The sequence below is a fragment of the Macrotis lagotis genome, chromosome 2 (assembly GCF_037893015.1).
Source record: "Macrotis lagotis isolate mMagLag1 chromosome 2, bilby.v1.9.chrom.fasta, whole genome shotgun sequence".
Classification (NCBI taxonomy): Eukaryota; Metazoa; Chordata; class Mammalia; order Peramelemorphia; family Peramelidae; genus Macrotis; species Macrotis lagotis.
The window spans coordinates 61,675,328-61,696,900 of record NC_133659.1 but is presented as its reverse complement, the minus strand read 5'-3'; the positions used below and the strand labels follow the sequence as shown (position 1 = coordinate 61,696,900).

The 21,573-nt window shown below is 39.9% G+C and overlaps 1 protein-coding gene across 1 annotated transcript in view; it reads left to right on the top strand.

Moving 5' to 3' along the window:
• Window positions 1-14,638: 14,638 nt before the first annotated feature.
• The window catches only part of LOC141512757 (dermatopontin), a 36,903-nt gene continuing 29,968 nt past the window's right edge, over window positions 14,639-21,573 (top strand). The window contains exon 1 of the mRNA XM_074221949.1: window positions 14,639-14,972. Coding sequence (XP_074078050.1) covers window positions 14,677-14,972 — 296 coding nt within the window. The 5' untranslated portion in view covers window positions 14,639-14,676. The remainder of the gene's footprint in view (window positions 14,973-21,573) is intronic.

Here is a 21,573-nt window from a genome sequence, read left to right as displayed (position 1 = left end):
AGAGAGGAAATCATGTCCTCAAGGAAAAAATAAAATATGAGATAGCAAAATTACATAATAAGATAAACTTTTTAAAAAAAAATTAAAGGTAATAGATTTTAGTCTTTATTCAGACTCCACCATTCTTTCTCTGGATACAGATGGTATCCTCCAAGGCAGATACCCTAAAATTGTCCCTGATTGTTGCACTGATGGAATGAGCAAGTCCATTAAGGTTGATCATTGCCCCCATGTTACTGTTAGGGTGTAAAATATTCTTCTGGTCCTGCTCATCTCAATCAACATGAGTTCATATAAATCCTTCCAGGCTTCTCTGAATTCCCCTCACTCTGGTTTCTGAAAGAACAATAGTGTTCTATAACATACACAGCCATTCCTCAACTGATGGACGTTCACTCAATTTCCAATTCTTTGCCACCACAAACAGAGCTGCTATGAATATTTTTGTACAAGTGATGCTTTTACCCTTTTTCATGATCTCTTCAGGGTATAGACCCAGTAGTGGTATTGCTGCATCAAAGGGCATGCACTAAATATGCTTCTTTGGAAGAAGTTGCTTAACTTCTCTATACTTTCTCATTTGTAAACTTATGAGATTGAAGTAAGTATTCTTTTAGGTTTCTTCCTACTTCCAAAGATACAGAATCAGGAAATTTGAGAGTTGGAAGGGACTTTAGCAGCCATCTTGAGGAACACACACATACACACAAGGAATCCCTATTCTAACCTACCCAATAAGTGATCCTCTAAGTGATCCTCTAACCTCTCCTTGTTGACCTGCCAGAAGGGAGAAGTCACCAGCTGTCTAGGTAATCCATTCTACTTTTGGACGTCTCTAAGGAAGTTTGTTATCATTGATGTTGTTGTTGCTGTCTTTGCAGTTGCTTTTGGTTGTTTGCTTGGTTTTTTTCCCCCCTGACATTGAAAATCTTTCGGTTTCCATTCATTGTTCCTGTTTCTGTCTTCCAGGAACAAATAAAGTCAGTGCAGTTCTTTGTCCATGAAATAGTCCCTCATATATTAGAAGTAGCTATCATGTCCCCCATGAGTCTTCTCTTATTGCAAGACAAATATGCCCGGCTCCTTCAACTAATCCTTACATGATGGAGACTAAATACTAAATGAAAACAGCTACCAAGAGAAAGATCACTGACAAAAACTAGAGTCAAGTGGTAGGGAGGACAGAGGCTGAAGACCTGCAACTGCTTTGGTGTGGGTCCCTCCCTCCCTCCCTGGCAAAAATGACTATGAGCCTTCAGGAGGAGGGTGCCGTGTTGTCAAATAGAGATTGCTGACTTAAGAGAGCATGGAATTGAGATGGTTCATCATCCTTGAATTCAGAATAGAACTTTCTCTTCCCAAGGTCACTCATCACCTTCCCCCTAGAACATTTCAATTGATTCCTAATGGACTCATAGCATGTTAGAACTGGAAGGTACCTAAGGGACTATCTTGTGCAGATCTTTTATTTTATATTGAGAAAACTGAAGCCCTAGTTCAATTAAGCCTCAGGCCTTGAATTTGAATCCAGACCTTGTGATTCCAAGACCAGCATTTCTTCTTCTATACAATGTCTACTGACTTCTTGCATTGGATTCTCTGGTTTCTGGACCAGATAGTGAAAATCCAGAATTCAGATCTCCCTGAACCTAAACTGAAATGTAATGGTGACAGTTTCCTTTCCCAGGACAAGAGACTTTCCCTTCTCCTTGAAGAATAAGAAATAGGAGCAGCAGAAGTATCACAGGACTCAAAGGGAAGGAGGGGATGAAGGAGAGAAGCAAAAGCAGCAGCTAGGTGCTTGCCCTATAAACCTGAGATCTGGAAAATAATTTTCATGTTATTGACCCCAGTCAATCAAAAACTTTTCCTGGTGCAATGAAAACTAAAATGAGGATGACAAAATACTTTCCTATTATGGAGACATTAGAAGGAAGGCTGCTATGTAGACTTCTCCCTGCTCAGGTATAAGCCCCTGCTGAATAGCATTCTATTTTAGTAGGTATTAATATTCCAGCACTTTTTAAAGCCTGGCTAGAACATAATACTAATTAACGTGCAATACATCTCTCTCCAAGCTGTTGTCAGCAAGGGGAAAAAAGCCCTTGGTTTCTGCCTTTGGCTGCAGTAGGATTTCTGCTCAGTCACTTTGTGCGTGGGTGGAGTGGGAGAGCTGCAAACCTCAGGCTGCCCAGCTCCTCCTGCCAAGGAGAGGGAGCCGCAGGCTCCTGGGAGGCATGGGAGGGCATGGGAGGGCATGGGAGGGCATGGGAGGCCTGGGAGGCCGGCAGCCTCTGCAGTGCAGGAAACACCTCTGGAGGCCTGGGGTCATGAGGATGGGATTGGGATTGGATGGTTCTGTGTGTGTGTGTGTGTGTGTGTGTGTGTGTGTGTGAGAGAGAGAGAGAGAGAGAGAGAGAGAGAGAGAGAGAGAGAGAGAGAGAGAGACAGAGACAGAGACAGAGACAGAGACAGAGACAGAGAGAGACAGAAATACTGAGAGACAAGACAGGGACATAGGAAAGGGAGGATAGAGAGGCAGACACAGAGAATAGAGATCCTGAGAGATAAAGAGACAAGACAGAGATAGAGGAGAAGAGGAAGGGAGGAGAGAGAGTCAGAGAGAGATCGAGAGAGATACTAAGAAAAAAAGACAAAGATAGTGGAGAGGGAGAAGGGAAAGGGAGGAAAGAGAGACAGAGTCAGAGACAGGACAGAGACAGAAAAAATAGAGATATAAAATAAAGAGAAGCATGAGAAGGGAAAGGGAAAAGAGAGTCAGAGAGAGATACTGAGAAAACAAGTCAGAGAAAAAGGAGAGAGAAGACAAAGGGAGGAGTGGAAAAAAGAGAGAGAGTCAGAGACAGAGACAGAGAAAAACAGAGAGAGATACTGAAAGATAGAGAAAGAAACAAGATATAGAGAAGAGGGAAAAGGGAAAGGGAGGAGAGGGAGAGAGAGAGAGAGAGAGAGAGAGAGAGAGAGAGAGAGAGAGAGAGAGAGAGAGAGACTGAGAAAACAAGATAGAGATAGAGGAAAGGGAGAAGAGAAAGGAAAGAGTGAAAGAGAAAGAGAGAAAAAGAGAGAATTGGACAAAGAGACAGAAAGACAGACACACTGAGAGTTACAGAAATAAGATATAAAGAAGAGGGAGAAGGGAAAGGGAGGAGAGAGAGACTGAGAGGAAGAAAAAGAGAGAGAGAGACTGAGAAATCAAGGCAGAGGTAGAGGAGAGGGAGAAGGGAAAGGGAGAGAAAGGGAGAGAAAGAAATGGTGGGGGCAGGGGGATTCCTGCTGCATCTGATCTAGCCCTTGCATTTCTACTGGGAAAGATCTAAGTCCAAGAGAAATGAAATCAAGTCAACTCAGCAAGCATTTATTAGACACCTACTCTGTTTCCAACACTATGCTAAGTGCTAAAAAGATTAAGAAAGGCAAAAGACAGCACCTGCTCTCATAGCTCCAGACTAATGAAGAAACTGATCCTGGATGCACTGGGCCTAAAGAATAAGGAAGCATTAGACCATCTGTCAGGGTCAAGAGGTTTAGGCAATCATTCAGAGAGACTGAAGTGAGGAGAGAAGGATGGAGGAAACCAGGGAGAAATAAAAAAGAGGAAAAGAAGGAGGGGAAAGAACGAAAATGAGGAGAAAGAGAGAAATGGGGAAAAGAGGGAGAGAGGAGAGAGGAGAGAGAGAGAAGGCAGAAGAGAAAGACAAAAGAGACAAGAGGGAAAGAGGGAGGAGAGAGAAGGAAGGAGAGAGAAAGAGAGAGAGAAAGAGAGAGAGAGAGAGAGAGAGAGAGAGAGAGAGAGAGAGAGAGAGAGAGAGAGAGATTACAGTACAGGTTTGTACTGTGTGTGTTCCTGATTTTCATGTGATAATTTATATGCAATAGTGTGTGGGTGGATCACTGTGTGACTGGATGGATAGTCTATATGTCCATGATAATTCATCACCATGTTGGCAGGATCATATATTTGGTGTTAGAAGGGACCTTAAAAGCCATCAGATCTAGCCCCCACATTTTTCCATTTCGGCCTTCTAAAGTCCAAAGAAATAAAATCAAATCCTTTCAGTTATTTATATATTAAGCACTAACCCTCTGACAGAGCCTGAGTTAAGAGTTAGAGATAAAAAGGGAGGTAAAGGGCAGACTCTGCTTTCAAGGATCTCAAAGAGGGCAGTCAAGAAAGAGATCTCTGATGATCTGGGCCTGGACACTAAGGAGGCCTAGTTTAGACCATCTGTTAGGGGCTAGGAAGTCAACCCATTGTTCAGAAGGTTTGGCTTCTTCTGCAGAAAGCTTCTACATCTCTGTTGGAATTGAGGGCAAACATACGTCTGAGTTGACTCATTCAAAGCTCTCCAGGGATAGATGGTCTCTCTGTTAACCTATTAAAACCTTTTTTTGAAGCTGCCATGTACCAACAGTCACATCGCCCCTAGAAACACGGCGATTGCCTCCTTAGAGCCCCTGGGACTGGCGCCATAGGAGTTCAGAGAGGTCTGAAGCAAAGAAGACTGCAGACAGATGGGCAAAGAGGGTCTGGTGCTGCAGCATTGTTGTGAGTGCTTTTGATAAAAGAAAAAAAAATGGTAAGAGAGAGCAACTCTCTAGATACTCCCAGGCTCCAGGCTGTGGTGATTATTCTGTGGTTGTGCTGCTCTCATTTATAAGCACATCATGTACTTTACTGTGTAATAGAGGGGGGTGGTTTTTGTTGGATTTTTTTTAATAGTTGGCACTTCTGGGCCTTATTCATGCTAATGGATCCCTAAGTATAAATTAGCCACTCAATCCTCCTATAATCTGTAGACTATTAGTGTTTCCAAGATAATCATCCCCTTAGCACTGGATGGGACCCTAGAAATAAATGATCTAGTCTTTTCCCTTCATTTTACAGTTAAAGAAACCAAGGCCCAGAGAGACAACCTATAGAAAGTGAAACAGGTTTCAACCATAGGCAGCTTTTTAAAAAAATTTTTTTAGTTTTTTCTTTTTTTGCAAGGCAATGGGGTTAAGTAGCTAGCCCACCCAAGGCCATACTGCTAGGTAATTATTAAGTGTGTGAGGCCAGATTAGAACTCAGGTACTCCTGACTCCAGGGCTGGTGCTCTATCCACTGGGCAGCCTAGCCACCACTTTTTTTTAATTTTTACAAGTGATTTGCCCAAGGTCCCACAGCTAAGGATGTATTAAGTGTGTGTCTGAGGGCAGATTTGAACTCAGATGGTCTCAACAGGTTGGTGTTCTATCTACTGGGCCACCTAGATGCTCCATAGGCATCTTGTCTCTAAATATAGTCTTTTTTATACTGTTCCATATTACCTGTAATCCTTTTGTCTTTTTTCTCTCTTTGTCCAGAGTTCTGGCTCTGTTTTGTCTTTAGTCTTTTCTACCTGTTCCTACTACCCAGGAGTTTGCAGATCTCTTTAAGAGACTCTTTGTTTTAAATTTATTTTTATTAAATCTTTAAGAGACTCTTAAGTAGATGTAGTAGTTTTGTGCCATCAAGTCAGGTTAATGGAGCTCATGTTTCTATTATGATATATATATATATGTATATATATATATATATATATATATGTATATATATCCAAATACATACACACCATGGGGAGAGATAGGAGAATGCCATTCCATGTCCATCACACAATAGTAACTGAATATATTCTACAATGAGTAGGGAACATCACGATTTTTCAGTATATGAATTATTCTTACATTGGACCATAGTATGGTGAATAGAAAACTGATCTTGGGGTCAAGAAGACATGGATTCAAGGTCACTTTAATTGTTTGACCCTGAATAAGTCATCTAATGTTTCAGTGTGCATTGGGAGAGGAAGTTTCCATGTCCAGGAGTCCTCTATATTAATTAAACCATAGTTCTAGTCTTAAAGGTACCTTCCCCCCACCCAGATTCCATTCCTATATACTCTGACTGCTATTGTTTCTCTTGCTTAAATATAAAACTTTTAGCACTGAATATCTATGATCATCAGAGATAATAATGAATCATAAAATCTTAAAGGTAGAAAATATCTTACATTTCCTTCATGGTTTTCAAAGAGGGTTTTCATCATTTTCTCATAAACTACTTGCAATGAACTAACTGTCCTTCTACTCCACTCTTTATACTACTGCCAGAGTCATTTCCCTAAAATTCAACTCTGATAGTTTCACTCCCTTTTCAAATTCATCTATGCTTCATTAATGACTTAGACTAAACTCCTCCTTGCTGTTTAAAACCCGATTCACAAGGCTGAGGGGAGCATATCCTTGGCCAACCTTAAAGCTTAATACGAACATGAGTTATTAGTAGTAGTAGTTATAGAAGTACTGGCAGCAGCTGTAAGAGTAACAGGAGGAGTAGTAAAGCAGTAATAATAATAATAGTGGTTGTAAAGCAGCACCAGCAGTTGCCTTAATAGCTGCAGCTGCAGCAATAGCAGAAGCAGTAGTAGCATCAGTAACAGCAGCAGGAGGTATTATAGCAACAGTAGCAGCAGCAGCCACAGTCACAGTAGCAGTAGCAGCACTAACAGTAGCAGCAATAGCAACAGAAACTGCAGCAGCAGCTAGAGTAGCAACAGTAGTAGCCGCAGCATCAGTAGTAGTGGCAGCACTAACAGTAATAGTAGTAATAGTAGTAGTAATACAGCAGCAGCAGTAGTGGCAGCACTAACAGTAATAGTAGTAGTAATACAGCAGCAGTAGTAGTGGCAGCACTAACAGTAATAGTAGTAATAGTAGTAGTAACACAGCAGCAGGAGTAGTGGCAGCACTAACAGTAATAGTAGTAATAGTAGTAGTAACACAGCAGCAGGAGTAGTGGCAGCACTAACAGTAAAAGTAGTAATAGTAGTAGTAACACAGCAGCAGCAGTAGTGGCAGCACTAACAGTAATAGTAGTAATAGTAGTAACACAGCAGCAGCAGTAGTGGCAGCACTAACAGTAATAGTAGTAATAGTAGTAGTAACACAGCAGCAGGAGTAGTGGCAGCACTAACAGTAAAAGTAGTAATAGTAGTAGTAACACAGCAGCAGCAGTAGTGGCAGCACTAACAGTAATAGTAGTAATAGTAGTAACACAGCAGCAGCAGTAGTGGCAGCACTAACAGTAATAGTAGTAATAGTAGTAGTAACACAGCAGCAGGAGTAGTGGCAGCACTAACAGTAATAGTAGTAATAGTAGTAGTAACACAGCAGCAGGAGTAGTGGCAGCACTAACAGTAATAGTAGTAATAGTAGTAGTAACACAGCAGCAGGAGTAGTGGCAGCACTAACAGTAATAGTAGTAATAGTAGTAGTAACACAGCAGCAGGAGTAGTGGCAGCACTAACAGTAATAGTAGTAATAGTAGTAGTAACACAGCAGCAGCAGTAGTGGCAGCACTAACAGTAATAGTAGTAATAGTAGTAGTAACACAGCAGCAGCAGTAGTGGCAGCACTAACAGTAATAGTAGTAATAGTAGTAACACAGCAGCAGCAGTAGTGGCAGCACTAACAGTAATAGTAGTAATAGTAGTAGTAACACAGCAGCAGGAGTAGTGGCAGCACTAACAGTAATAGTAGTAATAGTAGTAGTAATACAGCAGCAGCAGTAGTGGCAGCACTAACAGTAATAGTAGTAATAGTAGTAGTAACACAGCAGCAGGAGTAGTGGCAGCACTAACAGTAATAGTAGTAATAGTAGTAGTAACACAGCAGCAGGAGTAGTGGCAGCACTAACAGTAATAGTAGTAATAGTAGTAGTAACACAGCAGCAGGAGTAGTGGCAGCACTAACAGTAATAGTAGTAATAGTAGTAGTAACACAGCAGCAGGAGTAGTGGCAGCACTAACAGTAATAGTAGTAATAGTAGTAGTAACACAGCAGCAGGAGTAGTGGCAGCACTAACAGTAATAGTAGTAATAGTAGTAGTAACACAGCAGCAGGAGTAGTGGCAGCACTAACAGTAATAGTAGTAATAGTAGTAGTAATACAGCAGCAGTAGTAGTGGCAGCACTAACAGTAATAGTAGTAATAGTAGTAGTAACACAGCAGCAGTAGTAGTGGCAGCACTAACAGTAATAGTAGTAGTAATACAGCAGCAGGAGTAGTGGCAGCACTAACAGTAATAGTAGAAGTAATACAGCAGCAGTAGTAGTGGCAGCACTAACAGTAATAGTAGTAGTAATACAGCAGCAGCAGTAGTGGCAGCACTAACAGTAATAGTAGTAATAGTAGTAGTAACACAGCAGCAGCAGTAGTGGCAGCACTAACAGTAATAGTAGTAATAGTAGTAGTAACACAGCAGCAGTAGTAGTGGCAGCACTAACAGTAATAGTAGTAATAGTAGTAGTAATACAGCAGTAGTAGCGGCAGCACTAACAGTAATAGTAGTAGTAATACAGCAGCAGTAGTAGTGGCAGCACTAACAGTAATAGTAGTAATAGTAGTAGTAATACAGCAGCAGTAGTAGTGGCAGCACTAACAGTAATAATAGTAATAGTAGTAGTAATACAGCAGTAGTAGTGGCAGCACTAACAGTAATAGTAGTAGTAATACAGCAGCAGGAGTAGTGATAGCAGTAGCAGTAGTAGGAGTAGTAACAGCAGCAGAAGTAGTTGTAGCAGCAGGAGGGAAGGTGGAGGAGGAGGAGGAATAGAAAGAAGAGGAAGAACATAGCACCCACTCTATGTCAGACACTATGCTAAGTGCTTTATCCATATTACCTCATTCAGTGCTCACCCCAACCTTGGGAGGTACATGCTATTATCATTCCCCATTTTCCAGTTTAAGGTAACAGAGATAAGCAGAAGTTAAATGAGTTGCTCAGAGTCACACAGGGTGAGGAAGCGTGTGAGGCTAGATGTAAGCTCAGGACCTCCATCCGCTATCTGACCTGGCTGCCTCAGTCAACCTTCCATTTGACAATGCCCAGATTTCCAGGTGAAGTAATGCATGATGGGTAGTGTGCGGGGATCCTCAGACAATATGGTATTGTAAGTAAAACTAGGATGGGCTTGGTGAGACGCAAAACTCATTCAGATCCTATATTTAGTCATATGGAATTATAACCAGGCACTGATTTGTTCAGAGGCCTTAAACAGCAGGTTTGAAAACGATCCTCAACATTACTGAGTCTATTCCTTTCATATAATGAATAAAAAAATAAAAATGGTAATTTCCCAAAGGTCACACAGAAATTACAAGGTAAAGTTGGTCCTGGAATCCACATTTCCAGAATCTAGATCCAATGCTATTTTCTCTGAACCAGGTTAACAAAGAAGTAAGTTAATTTCAAAGATCTGTGGAAGTTTTAGCAACGGAAGGGGATTTTCAACTCAGCAAATATTAACTAATTCACAGAGGAGAAGGAGGGAATTTACCAGGATGGGGATAGTGGGTAGAGCATCCACTGACTCCTCCTCCCACCTACTTCACAGGCTCTTGCAATAAGAGAGATTGTTATCGGGCTGTTCTCTCCAAATTCCAGAGAGTAGGGAGGGGGTGGGACAGCAGAGAGAGGGACTCAAGCATCTAGTTTGGAGAGTTCTTGGTACCGTGCCTCTAGGGGCCAGACAGAACTCACACTAGACTCCAGTTTCTTTGCTTCATGCCAAAATGGTGAAGGATATTATGTATCTAAGAGATATCTATATGCGTACTCAATTATTGGTCAAGATTGGTATTTTTAGGCCTTGATCCAGAAGTTGTTCTGGAAGTGAAAGATGTAAATACTGCATAGTTACAGAGGGCTACACCTTCACTGTTTTCTAGGGCATTCTTGAGTGATAACTATAGAGCTCGCTGTGCCTCCACAAAGAGGTCTAATCACATACCAGAGGGAGCTCCTGCTAGAGACCTACCCTCCCTAGTCCAAGGATGGCAAAGGATGAAGATGGCCTTTAGTCAGGGGCAGGGGTGTCAGTGGAGACCTCATTTACTGGGGGTATCCTGTGGAAAGGGAAGACAGAGACTATCTCACAGGGCTATTGTGTGGAATGTATTTTGTTTTGTAAAGCTGAGTTATATAAATGTGACTCATTGTTTAGACTATTATCGTAATAGATGATGTAAAGACTTGGTTAGGTGTGAACATCTAGAAATAGCTGGGGGCAATATAAAGAACATGCCACTTCTAGTTGGAAGGGCCAGATTTGAGTTTTACTTCTACAAATAACTACCTCTTGGACATCTCTCGGAAGCAATTTCTTTAACTGTAATACAGAAATAACAGTCCTGCCCTGCTGTTTTGGGACCATTATTGACCAGGGTCTTTCCCAATACATTAAGATAGATTTTTCCTAAAAGAAGACAAAGCAGGACTTGATTAACTCAAAAGATGGGGCAAAGCTCAAATTGTACCTCCTTTGATGGTGAAACTTCCTGGTAGTTTCTAGCTACATTGACACAAGTCACTATATCTTGTCATATTGACCAATATATTTCCATATGGAGATGAAAAGGGTTGTATCTACTGAAGCTAAATTCTACTGTATTTTTCTTGAGTGTCTTGCTATGTTAGGGCTTAGTAAATGATTTAAGGACCTATGAGAGCCTCATTTCATCCCAATGTTAAACTTGAGCCAGGCCTGCCCTTAAGATTCATCTATGCTAGATTCAATGATATAAGGCAATAATTTTAAATAGGTAGATAGACAGACAGACAGACAGACAGACAGACAGACAGACAGACAGATAGATAGATAGATAGATAGATAGATAGATAGATAGATGGAAGCTATTATTGCATATGTTTCCAGAAGAATGGGGAGGTATTATTGGGGTATTAAGTATTCAATAAATAATTCAGGACAAAGCTACCTTCAAGGGATTTACCAGTAAAGCTCACTAAAACAAAAAATCTTAAACATGCAAAGTAACACAGAGACTTTTTTACCAAAGACTTCAAGAAATTGGATAACAAGAGGTTCCAGAATATACTAGAAAAAGGACTAAACTAGACCAGAAATTTAGGTTTCAATTTTCCCCTCCCACTATGTGAGCTAGAGCAAACAACTTCCCTGTCTCTGACCTTTAGTTTCCTCATTTATAAAGAAGGTTTAGATTAGACTGAGGGATTCATGACCTTTTAATATTGTGGATCCCTTTGGCAATCTGATAAAGCTCAGAAAAATGTTTTTAAATGCAGAAAATAAAACACACAGGATTACAATGGATATCAAATGTTAGTGAAAATAAGATATAATTTTCCCCATCCAAGCTAATAGACCCCCCTAAAGTGAATCAATGGACATTTTGGGGGTAGATAGATCATCAAGTTAAAAACTCTTTGATTAGATGATCCCTAAGATTTCTTACAGTTCTTGAGATTCTACAATCTATGAATTTGAGGAAGATATCAGTCATAAAATAGTTTTGTTCCCCTTTCCATAGATCTTTTATAAAGGTGAGGAGATTATTTCTTCAAAAATACCCTTCTCCCTCTTATCTTTAATTTCTTTTATCTACTTGGTCTTTTTGGTGTTGCTTACAAATTTCCATATTTTTCCACCCTTAAACACAAGACAAAGCAACCCCCCCAAAAAAAAACTATTTCCCTTTCCTTTATCATCCCCCTATGATCCTACAAATCTAATACTTTTTTTTCCCATTTCCTTACCTCTCCCCTGCTTTCACAACCTTAGCAATATGAAATCTATTCCCAGAACTCAACTGTAACTGCTCACTGTTTACTAAGAATATTTTAACTGTGAAATTCAGTAGCATCACTGAACTCAACCTCTGCAGCTTTTGACATCAGTGATGGATTTCTCCTGGACCCTCCCTTCTTTTGGGGTTACTCTAATGCTGCTCTCCCATGATTCCTCTTAGCATATTCTCTGGTACATTGTAGACAGGTAGTTAGTAAATGCTTGCCCATTGATTGATTGACTACTCAGTCTTTTTATTGGTTCATCATCCTCATCAAACTTCTTAAGTGCTGGTGGGCCCTTTCCTAAGATCTTCCTAGGTCTCCTCTCCTTTCCCTAAAGTCACTTCTTTTGTGAACTCATCAGTCTCCAAGGATTTCATTATTCTGTGCAGCTAATTCTTATCTATATGTCCAATGCCTTTTTCTGTCCTGAACTGTTCTCTCACTGTATCGTGAACATCTGCATCTGGATGTGCTATCAGAATCTCAAAATCAATCATGTTCAAGATGTAACTAATTTTATTTCCTTCAAAAACCTATCCCTATGCCCATCAATTGGGGGGGGGTGGATGAACAAATTATGGTATATATAAATACTATGGAGTACTGTTATTCTATAAAAAATCATGAGTAATTGACTTTAGAGAAGCTTAGAAAGAATTACATGAACTGAGGCTAAGCAAAAGGAGCAGAACCAAGAGAACATTGCACACATTAGCAAAACATTGTGAGATGATCGACTATGATAAATGAAGCTCCTCTCAGCAGTTCAGAGAGTAAGGACAATCAGGGAGACTTGTTATGGACAATGCCATCCACATCCAGAGGGAGGAAAAGAAACCACAGAATCTGAATGTATACTGTTTGATTTTTAGAAAAATTCTCTTAAGTTTTTCATTTCCATTTGATGGTTTTCTTTCTTTCCCCTTAGACCTAATTCCTCTTACAAAAAATGACTAAGATGTACAATTGTATACATACAACTTTTATTAGAATGTTCAATGCCAAGGGGGGAGGGAGGAAATAAGGGTGGTAGAAAATTGTGTAACTTAACATAAATTTGTAAATGATGTGCAAAAACTCCCATAGAATGTAACTGGAAAAAATAAAATAAAATATCAATTAAAACAAAAACTAAAACACATCTCTACTTAAAAATTTCCCTGTTTCAGTTGAAGGAACTACCATCTTTCTGGTCACCCAAGTTCATAATGTTAGACTTCTGACTCTTCCCTCTCCTTTAACCCTCAGAGCCTGATAAATTAGTTGATTTTACTTCCATAATATCTCTTGGTGGGCAACTACCTGGATCAGTGAATAGGACACTGGTCTTGGAATCAGGAGGACCTGAGTTCAAATGTGACCTCAGACACTTAATATTCACTTAGCTGTGTGACCCTGGGCAAGTCACTTAACCCCATTGCCATGTTTAAAAAAGCATAGTATCTCTTGCATACATTTACTTTTTCTTTACTCATTCAATATCTATCCTAATTTGATTGATCATCATCCTTCATCTGGGCTATTTTTTACTCAGTGGGTAGTAATTAAGTTCTTACTGGGTTCCAGATTCTCTCAGTACTGAGAGAAAATAGGAGGAAGAGGAGCAAGAGAAGAAATAAGAGAAAAAGGAGGAGGAGGAGGAGAAGGAGAAGAAGAAGAAGAAGAAGAAGGAAGAAGAAGAAGAAAGAAGAAGGGAGAAGGACAAAAAAGAAAAGAACAAAAAGAGTAGACCAGCACATAGCTCACCCATAACTCCCCACTTCTGCAAAGAAAGGAAGGAATGCATTCTCATATCTGTTCTACAGGACCAAATTTGATCATGATAATTATATATTCCTGTTTTGTTTTGTTATCTGTTGCTGTTTTCTTCTCATTTCTATTGTTGCAGTCACCATGTAATATTGTTTCTTGACTCTGCTTATTTTACTTTGCAATTAATATGTCTGCTGATTTTTTTTTTGTTTTGTATCATGTCCCGAAAGTGCTTGTGAACTTTTAAGTTGCTTTAAAATTTTTTCAGCTTTTAAAAAACTGAACTCAAACATTTGGGATACCCTGTATTCTTCATAGTCATTTCCCCCTCTCAAGATGGCACATTATTTGTAGGTGTTACACTTTGTTTTCCATGATTGATGGACCTCTGAGTTGGGAGTGGTATAGTGAATCAGATTCTGTATTTGGCATCTGAAAGTCTTGAATTCAAATTCTTCTAACACACTAGCTGTATGCCCCAGACCAATCATTTAATCTCTATCTGCCTCAGTATCCTTCTCTATGATGTGAGGGAGTTGTATTATTAATGCCTTCTGGCTCTATATCCATGGTCTTAATTTATTATGAAAATTGTGATATAGATGGTACCTTTCTTTTCTGACTTTATAGATACATGGAAATGGGATATTTACATTAAAGTAAATGTCCTATTTGGTGCTGCTCCAGTAGCACTTAAGTTTCCTGAGTGCAGGCACCACTCTGATTTTGTCTGTGTAACCACAGCACCTAGCAGAACATCCTGTATTTAATAGCAGTCTTGGATTTAATTGGTATTTCCTAGACATTAGTATTCAGAAGTGAGCTATTAGGAATCATCCCTACCTGGTGGTCAGAAGACAAGCTTGAGGGTTTGCCTTTGAGGACATGGGAGTTTGATGATCACCAAAAGCAAATTCTGTAAATGAACATTCCAGTGGGAGAAATGAGGACATAGGAGGTTGATGATCACCAAAAGCACATTCTGCAAATGATCACTCCAGTAGGAGAAATGATTTCTCTATGAGGTTGCTCCTTCAGGGTCTTCTCCACATATGTGCTCCTCTAGCTTCTGCTGCTAGTAGAAGTCCACCTTAAAAACAGTTCAATGCATTTGTGGCCAACATCTCTGAGGCAGGAAAGTTTTGTTAAAACAATGACACATTGCAGTTGGATCAAACTCATCAACATCTGGAAACCACATGTCTGAGGCAGTATAAAGGGGCCAGCCAGACAAACCAAGGGTGAAATTCCATGCCACGAGCAAAGGCAACATGGACCTCAAACTTCTCTGCCTGCTCTTACCACTGGTGATGGTAGCCAAGGGCCAGTATGGTGATTACCGGTATCAGTATCATGACTATGGTGATGAAGGCTGGGTGAATCTAAACCGACAAGGCTTCAGTTTTCAGTGTCCCCATGGACAGGTGGTGGTGGCTGTGAGAAGCATCTTCAGTAAGAAAGAAGGTTCCGATAGGCAGTGGAACTATGCCTGCCTTCCCACCCCACAAAGTCTTGGGGAGCCGACAGAATGCTGGTGGGAGGAGATCAACAGGGCTGGAATGCAATGGTAAGACTTGGTCTCCTCTATTTGACTTAGGGAAATTGTGATGTTTCTCGTCATTCCTGAGAGGTACAGGGCAGGTATCTGCCAAAGCCTACATCATGCTCAAGGTGGGGTGTTTGATGACAGTTACCATGCTGCAAGGCTTGTCTAACCAGAATAGGAAAGTTTCATTATCATATTTACCCATTTGGAGACTGGTTTTTAAAGGAGTTACTGTGACTTAGAAGACATGAATGGCAACAAAGAAAATTAGATAGGACAAGTACTCTACTTCTTTTCATTTTTTTTCTTCCTTTCTGTTATTTTCTTTCATTTCTGTCATTTGGGACAAGTTTTGCTGCCCTAGCCCTCAAATAATCATAGTGCTTTTATAGAGAATTTCTTCATTATAGTATCACCTTTTCTTCCCTACCCCTACTCCCTCAAACCATTTGTTTCATGACTAAGTCATTTTTGAGGAGTGAGTGAAAATGCACAGCATGTCTCATTTTGGGACAAGAATGAGAGTACTCACTTTGATATGGCAAGAAGCACAGACTTATCATGAACTTTATCAGAAGGCTTTATCAAGAGTCAAATGCAGTGAAGTTTAGCTGCCAGGGAAGTCATGTACTGTGGCTTTATATCTTGTGATGCTTCGTGACCATTCTTTGGCAATATTGGGGGGAGAAAAAATTATTTACATCTTCAGGTTATGCCTACCTTTCCCTGGTCATACATGTTAGTCTCCCATTGCCTGGTGACAAAGTTCCCAACATGATTTATGCAACCATCTTTGACAGATGGATGTCAGCTCAGAGTCCAGACAGAAAATCATCCCATAGCTCTTCTCTAAGCAGCTCATTTTCCCTGCCGGCACCTTTCCTACTGCCAGACAGGTTTGCTGTGAGTTGAATTGACCTAGCTTAGGTCATTACTTCTCACATTCCCATAGTGATGGACTCATCTGTCCCTTTTAAGAATCATTTGTTTATGGCTCCCCTTTAGATGCCATCTCTTGAATGAAGAAGCCTCTCTCAGAAGACTGGCATCTCAAAGCTTACAAGGTATAACAAAAGACAGGATAGGGACTGAAGGAGATGGAAGAGATCTGGGATCTTATCATCTGTAGGTTCAGTAGGAATCTAGGAATTCAATAGGAATCCAACAACATAATTTTACAGAAGCCCAAAGTATTTAAAAGATTTGTACGAGGTCACCTGGGCAGTAAATATAAGACACGAGGATGTGACCCCAGTGTCTTCTGACTCCCACAACCAGGATTCCTTCTACTATGGCCTCCTCTATTATATGCTAGCTGTCTCAAACCTTGAGCAAGAGGGATGAGATTAAACATTTATATGTAAAACTATTATGTGGTAAGCTTTGTGCTATGCATATTACAAGTATTATCCTCATTTGATCTTCACAAATACCCTTCAAAATAAGAGTTGTTATAATTCCCATTTTATAATTGAGGTAAACTGAGGCAGATAGAGGTAAATGACTTGTTGGGAGTCTTATAACTAGTTAGTGTCCAAGGCTCCATTTGAATTCGAGTCCTTCTAACTTCAGGTCCGGTGCTATATACTGTGCCACCAAAACATGTTAGTTTTCTGTACCTCTGTGTCTGAATCTGTAGCATAAAATGTGTTTGTTTGTTGTGGTGGGGGAGGAAGGAACAGATCTTTATGGTTCTGCCACACATTCTATGACTCTCCTGGCTCTGGAAAATTCACTTAAATTCCTACGACCTCCCCCATTTTTTCCCCTTTCGTTCTATCCCTGTTAGTCAGATGGAAGCAGTAACCATCTGATTTCAAGCTGCCAGTTTTTAGCTGTTTTTGTGTTCACTCTCAAATCCTCCCCCCGCCCCCAAATCATAGGAGAGGGAAAAAAATGAAAAAACTGCTTTGAAAATAGGACTGAGTGAAAAGCTGAGAGGAGAAATGTCTCTTATGTCTCCTCATTCTCAGCATTGTAAAGGGGGAAGAGCTGAGCCTAGCTGGGTGTGGCAAGTCTTGGGCCTCCTGTCCTCCCTCAAATAAACTCCCCCATGCTTTGCTAGTATAAAAAAATGTTTCTTTTCAAAGTAGTCTTTGTGGCTTGGAGTGATAACAGCCCCCACCCCCACCCCACCTCACACCAGTATTTTTGGAAGCTTTTTTATACTGAACTCGGTTGAAAACTTGAAAAGAAAGAAATTGCTCAAAGATAGACCAGTGATTGGGGCACCTTGGAGGCTGGGTTCTTCTTCATCAGTTTGGGAAGGAGAGGGCAGTGAAAGGGAGGCAGGGAATGTTTTACACTGTTTGGCTCCCTAGCCCAACTGAATTAACTTTCAGCTTTATTTTAACTATGGATAGGACAAAAAGAGTTCTAGCAACCATTGGTATGCAAATGATGTTCCTTGGAGAGCCAGCGCCGGAATGGTGATTCCATTAGGCATGCCAGGCTTGAAACAGTGATGTTTACCATGGTTTATGAGCCAAAAGTACCAGATTCCAAAGTCACTAAACGCCAGCTGTTGGTCTCCAGTTTTAGGGATTACTTGAATTGGCCGACTCTGCTTTGGAATCACCAAGCCAAGTCTTGCAATTATGGGGCCTGATTTCAGCTGTTATACTGAAGTCCCTCTGCCTTATGTTTGTAAGGAAAATTCTCTAAAGGATGAGGTGAAAACTGAATGTGAACCCTGAGGCTGTCGAGCATGGTGTGTTGGAAAAGGCCTCAGAATTCAAACTGGTGACCTGGACATTTGTTCCATTTCTACTACAAGCAGGTAATGTGCTACAGGTGAAAGAACACTGAGTCTGAAAGTTAACGATCATGGGTTCACATCTCACCTCAGAGACTACCAGTGTGACCTTGGGCAAGTCAATTCCCTCAGCCTCAGTTTCCTCCTCTGAAAAAGAGGGTTAGACTATTAATTCTGAGATCCCTTTCAGCCCCTTTATCTGTGAGCCTATCAATAGTTGCATGACCTCAGTCAAATCATTTAAAATCCATAGGCTTCCATTTCCTCATACAAAAATGAGGGGACTTGAATACAATGATCTCTTTGTTCCTAAAAGCTCTAGAAGTGTATGGTTCTAGTCAGGTCTGTATTTTACTAGATATTAAAGACAGCTTTTAAAATGACAACTTATCTAAACTGACCATTTTAGTATATGGATTTGCCATGACAAATCCCTTGGAGGGAATGTCCCAAAGATTGATGTCAGATATATTGAAGATGAATGAGATGGATAGACATTGAAACCTTCATATAATCTAGCTTACTTATAGCAAGGCACCTGTTAGTGTTGTTCAGCCATTTTTTCATGACCCCATTTGGGGTTTTCTTGGCAAAAGATAATAGAGTAGCTTGCCGTTTCCTTCTCTAGCTCATTTTACAGATAAGGAAACTGAGTGAAGTGATTTGTAGCTAATAAGTATGTAAGACCAGATCTGCTCAGGAAGAGAAGTTTTTCCAATCCCAGAACAAGTATTCCTTATATACTACACTATCAATTCCCCAATAATGAGCCACTATATGGCTACAGTACATTACAGAAAAATCTTCAAATGTTCATTGAACAAAGAGCCAATTTAAACCACTGATCAAAGTAACAAACTGAACAAAATAAAAATGCTATTGTCTCTATTAGGACAAAGATGTCCAAGCTTAGTTCATTCTTGGTTGACAGCTCTAATTTATTCAATCCAGATGTGTTCTACCATGGACTTAGCAACTTATCATCTACTTTAAATGGGTTGAGTTAACTGGTTAACTTGGTACAACCCTCCCTTTCCATCTTTATAATAGTAGTATAGATATAGGATTAAAAGAGATCTTTCAGCTAGTTTAGTCCAATACCCTCATTTTTAAACATGGGGAAATTAAATTTTGGAATTAAAGACATGTACTTGAAGAAATAGTATTATTCAAAAAAAGTAAATAAGTTCACAGAGGTTAAATGACTTAGCAGAGGCCATATAGAGCTAAGTATCAGAAAAGAGATTTGAACTTGGGTTCTGATTCCAAATTCAGTGCTCTCTCAATTAAATTTTATTAACTTCTATAAAGTTTCTACAAACTCATTTCCACCACACATAAAGATGCAGGAAAATTGAGTGAAGTGGAGACGTTTCATCTGTAGCACATACTGAATATAGAAGCCAAAGGCCATGACAACCAGTTAAATATTTATGTATCTGCATAGCTATACAACAAATGCCTGCTTTTTTATCTTTGGTAGAGGCACAAGTCACTGCCAGGATAAGGGAGAGATTCTTCCCATACCCTGGACCTCATCCCACTTACCCCATCCTCCTCCCTCCTTATAGAATCATTTCCAAATTGAGTTCTCCCACACCTCTCCCTTGTGGCCCCTTTTCTTTATTCACAAGTATACCGGACTGCTGTTGTAATTGGTGAAGCCTTCATATTGTCTTCCTTCATGCTAGGCTCATCCTTCTTCAATCCATTATCTGCCAAATTAACATCCTTCCAGATCTGACCACATTACTTCTCTTCTTAAAAATCTTCAGTGACTTTTTATCATTCCTATGATGAAATGCAAACTTAACTTGATATTTAAAGTCTTCCAAATCTTGGCTTCTACCTACCCTTTAACATATTTCAGATCACTTTACATCATAAATTCTAAGTTCCAATTGAACTGTCCTAGCTGCTCCCCAAACTCGACATTCCTTTTGCTACCACCATGTTTTTGCATAGGCCATCCCCAAGTCAGGAAGACATGCCTCCCCCTGCCTGTACTTGTTAGTTCCTTTCTAACTCAGATTAATTATTTGGGATAAAGAAAATAAAAACAGCACAGTTTCTACTCCCAGAGAGTTTCTACTCTAACAGAGTCAACATACAAACAACATGTACGAACAAAATATATGCAGGGCAAAATAATAGGAAACATCAGAGAAAAGATAGTAGCAGTGGAAGAGAGTAAGAAAGACCTCATATTGAAGGTCAGATTTTTACTGAGTCTTGAAAGAAGCCAGATGCAAAGGTGTAGATGGAGAATGATCAAGGAACAGGGGTTGGCTAATGTCAAATGGGAGGTAAGAAGAAAGCCAGAGTAGCTGGATTGGAGAGCAAAGCAAAATATAAGATGGGAAAAGCAGGAAGGGTTCAGGTTGTGAAACGTTTCAAAAGTCCAACAGACAATCTTATATTTGAACTTCTAGAAGTTATTGAGTGGGGGAGGGGAAGGCATGGGAGCATAGGAGGACATACATGATCAGACCTTCCTTTTAAGTGAAGATCATTTTGTCCACTGAGCAGTGGGTGGTCTTCTGTGAGTAGAGAACACTTTCACTCCCTTCTTTCCTACGGATCCAGTTCCCTATCCCTAAATCTAGTCAGTATTATCCTTAACTTTCTTCCCGACCAGGTATATGTCCTTAAACTTTCTCATCATCAAAATAAAAATCCTCAAGCATGGGACCTGACCTAAAGGCACCTTCATATAGTGTATAAAGCATGGGACTTGGAGTCAGGAAACTTGAGTCTGAAGTCCCACTTCTGCATTCACTAGCTGTGTTGACATGAAACATGTCATTAATCTTGCTAGCTCTCGGTTTCCTTATGAGAGATGTTAGGCTAAACTAGAAAACATTCACATCCTAGGGTTGTAGTTAGGATCAAATGAGATAATTCTAACGTTTGGCACCATAATAAATATTATTATTGGTGTTGTTGCTTTACCTTTTAAGTTCCTTTTTAGCTTGAAATTCTGTGCTAAATATCTTCTTTTACAAGCATGAGGGTAGAAGTTCCATTCTCCTTCAATACTGTTTTCTTTGTGCATTTTAAAAATTTTAACTAAATTCAGTTTTTCCATTATCAAACATTTATTTTTCTCCCTTTCATATTTCTCCCCCTTCTGAAAAAAACAAAACCCCTTGTATCATAAGATAGTCAAGAAAAATAATGGAGATTGTATTTTAACAGGAATCAGAAGCACAAGCTAAAAGAAGGTATCCACAGAGATAGAATTTTGGGTAAGTCAGCAGGAAAATATTTGAAAGAAGAGAGCTGAATGAATATGGGGGGAGAAGAGCACTTTCCTCATGCCTAAAAAGTCACCTACATCACCCTTACATAAGGTCATCTACCTGGAATCTCAATATACAATGAAGTTAGAAATTCTAACTACATGGCTCTAAAACACATCTGAGTTTATCTCTTGGGTGAGGTACCATCACAGTTAAATCATTCATCCTAAGAGTTTTTAGATGTTTTCAGCCAAGATAGTTTTTTCCCCAAACACAATCTCTCTTTTCCTTTCCTCACCATTGGAATAAAACCAATAAAGACCAGAGGGAAAGACTCCATAGACAAGCTCATAAACAAACCTCAAACAAATTTGAGTTCCAAATTCTTGCCTCACTCTCTCAGCCTAACTATCTATCTATTGGATTTCTGTCAGAAGAAAGCAAGGGAGAAGGTCAGAAGACAGAGTAAATTACTTGAAGGAAGTCTCTATGGGGGCATATTCTTCATTCTCCATGTGGGCAAAATGAATGGTTTTTAATTAGAAACAGACCATGGGGAGAGGCAACCTAGTATATGAGGAGTCAGGGGTCATTCCTTCTACAGTAGTGTGATATTGGGCAAGTA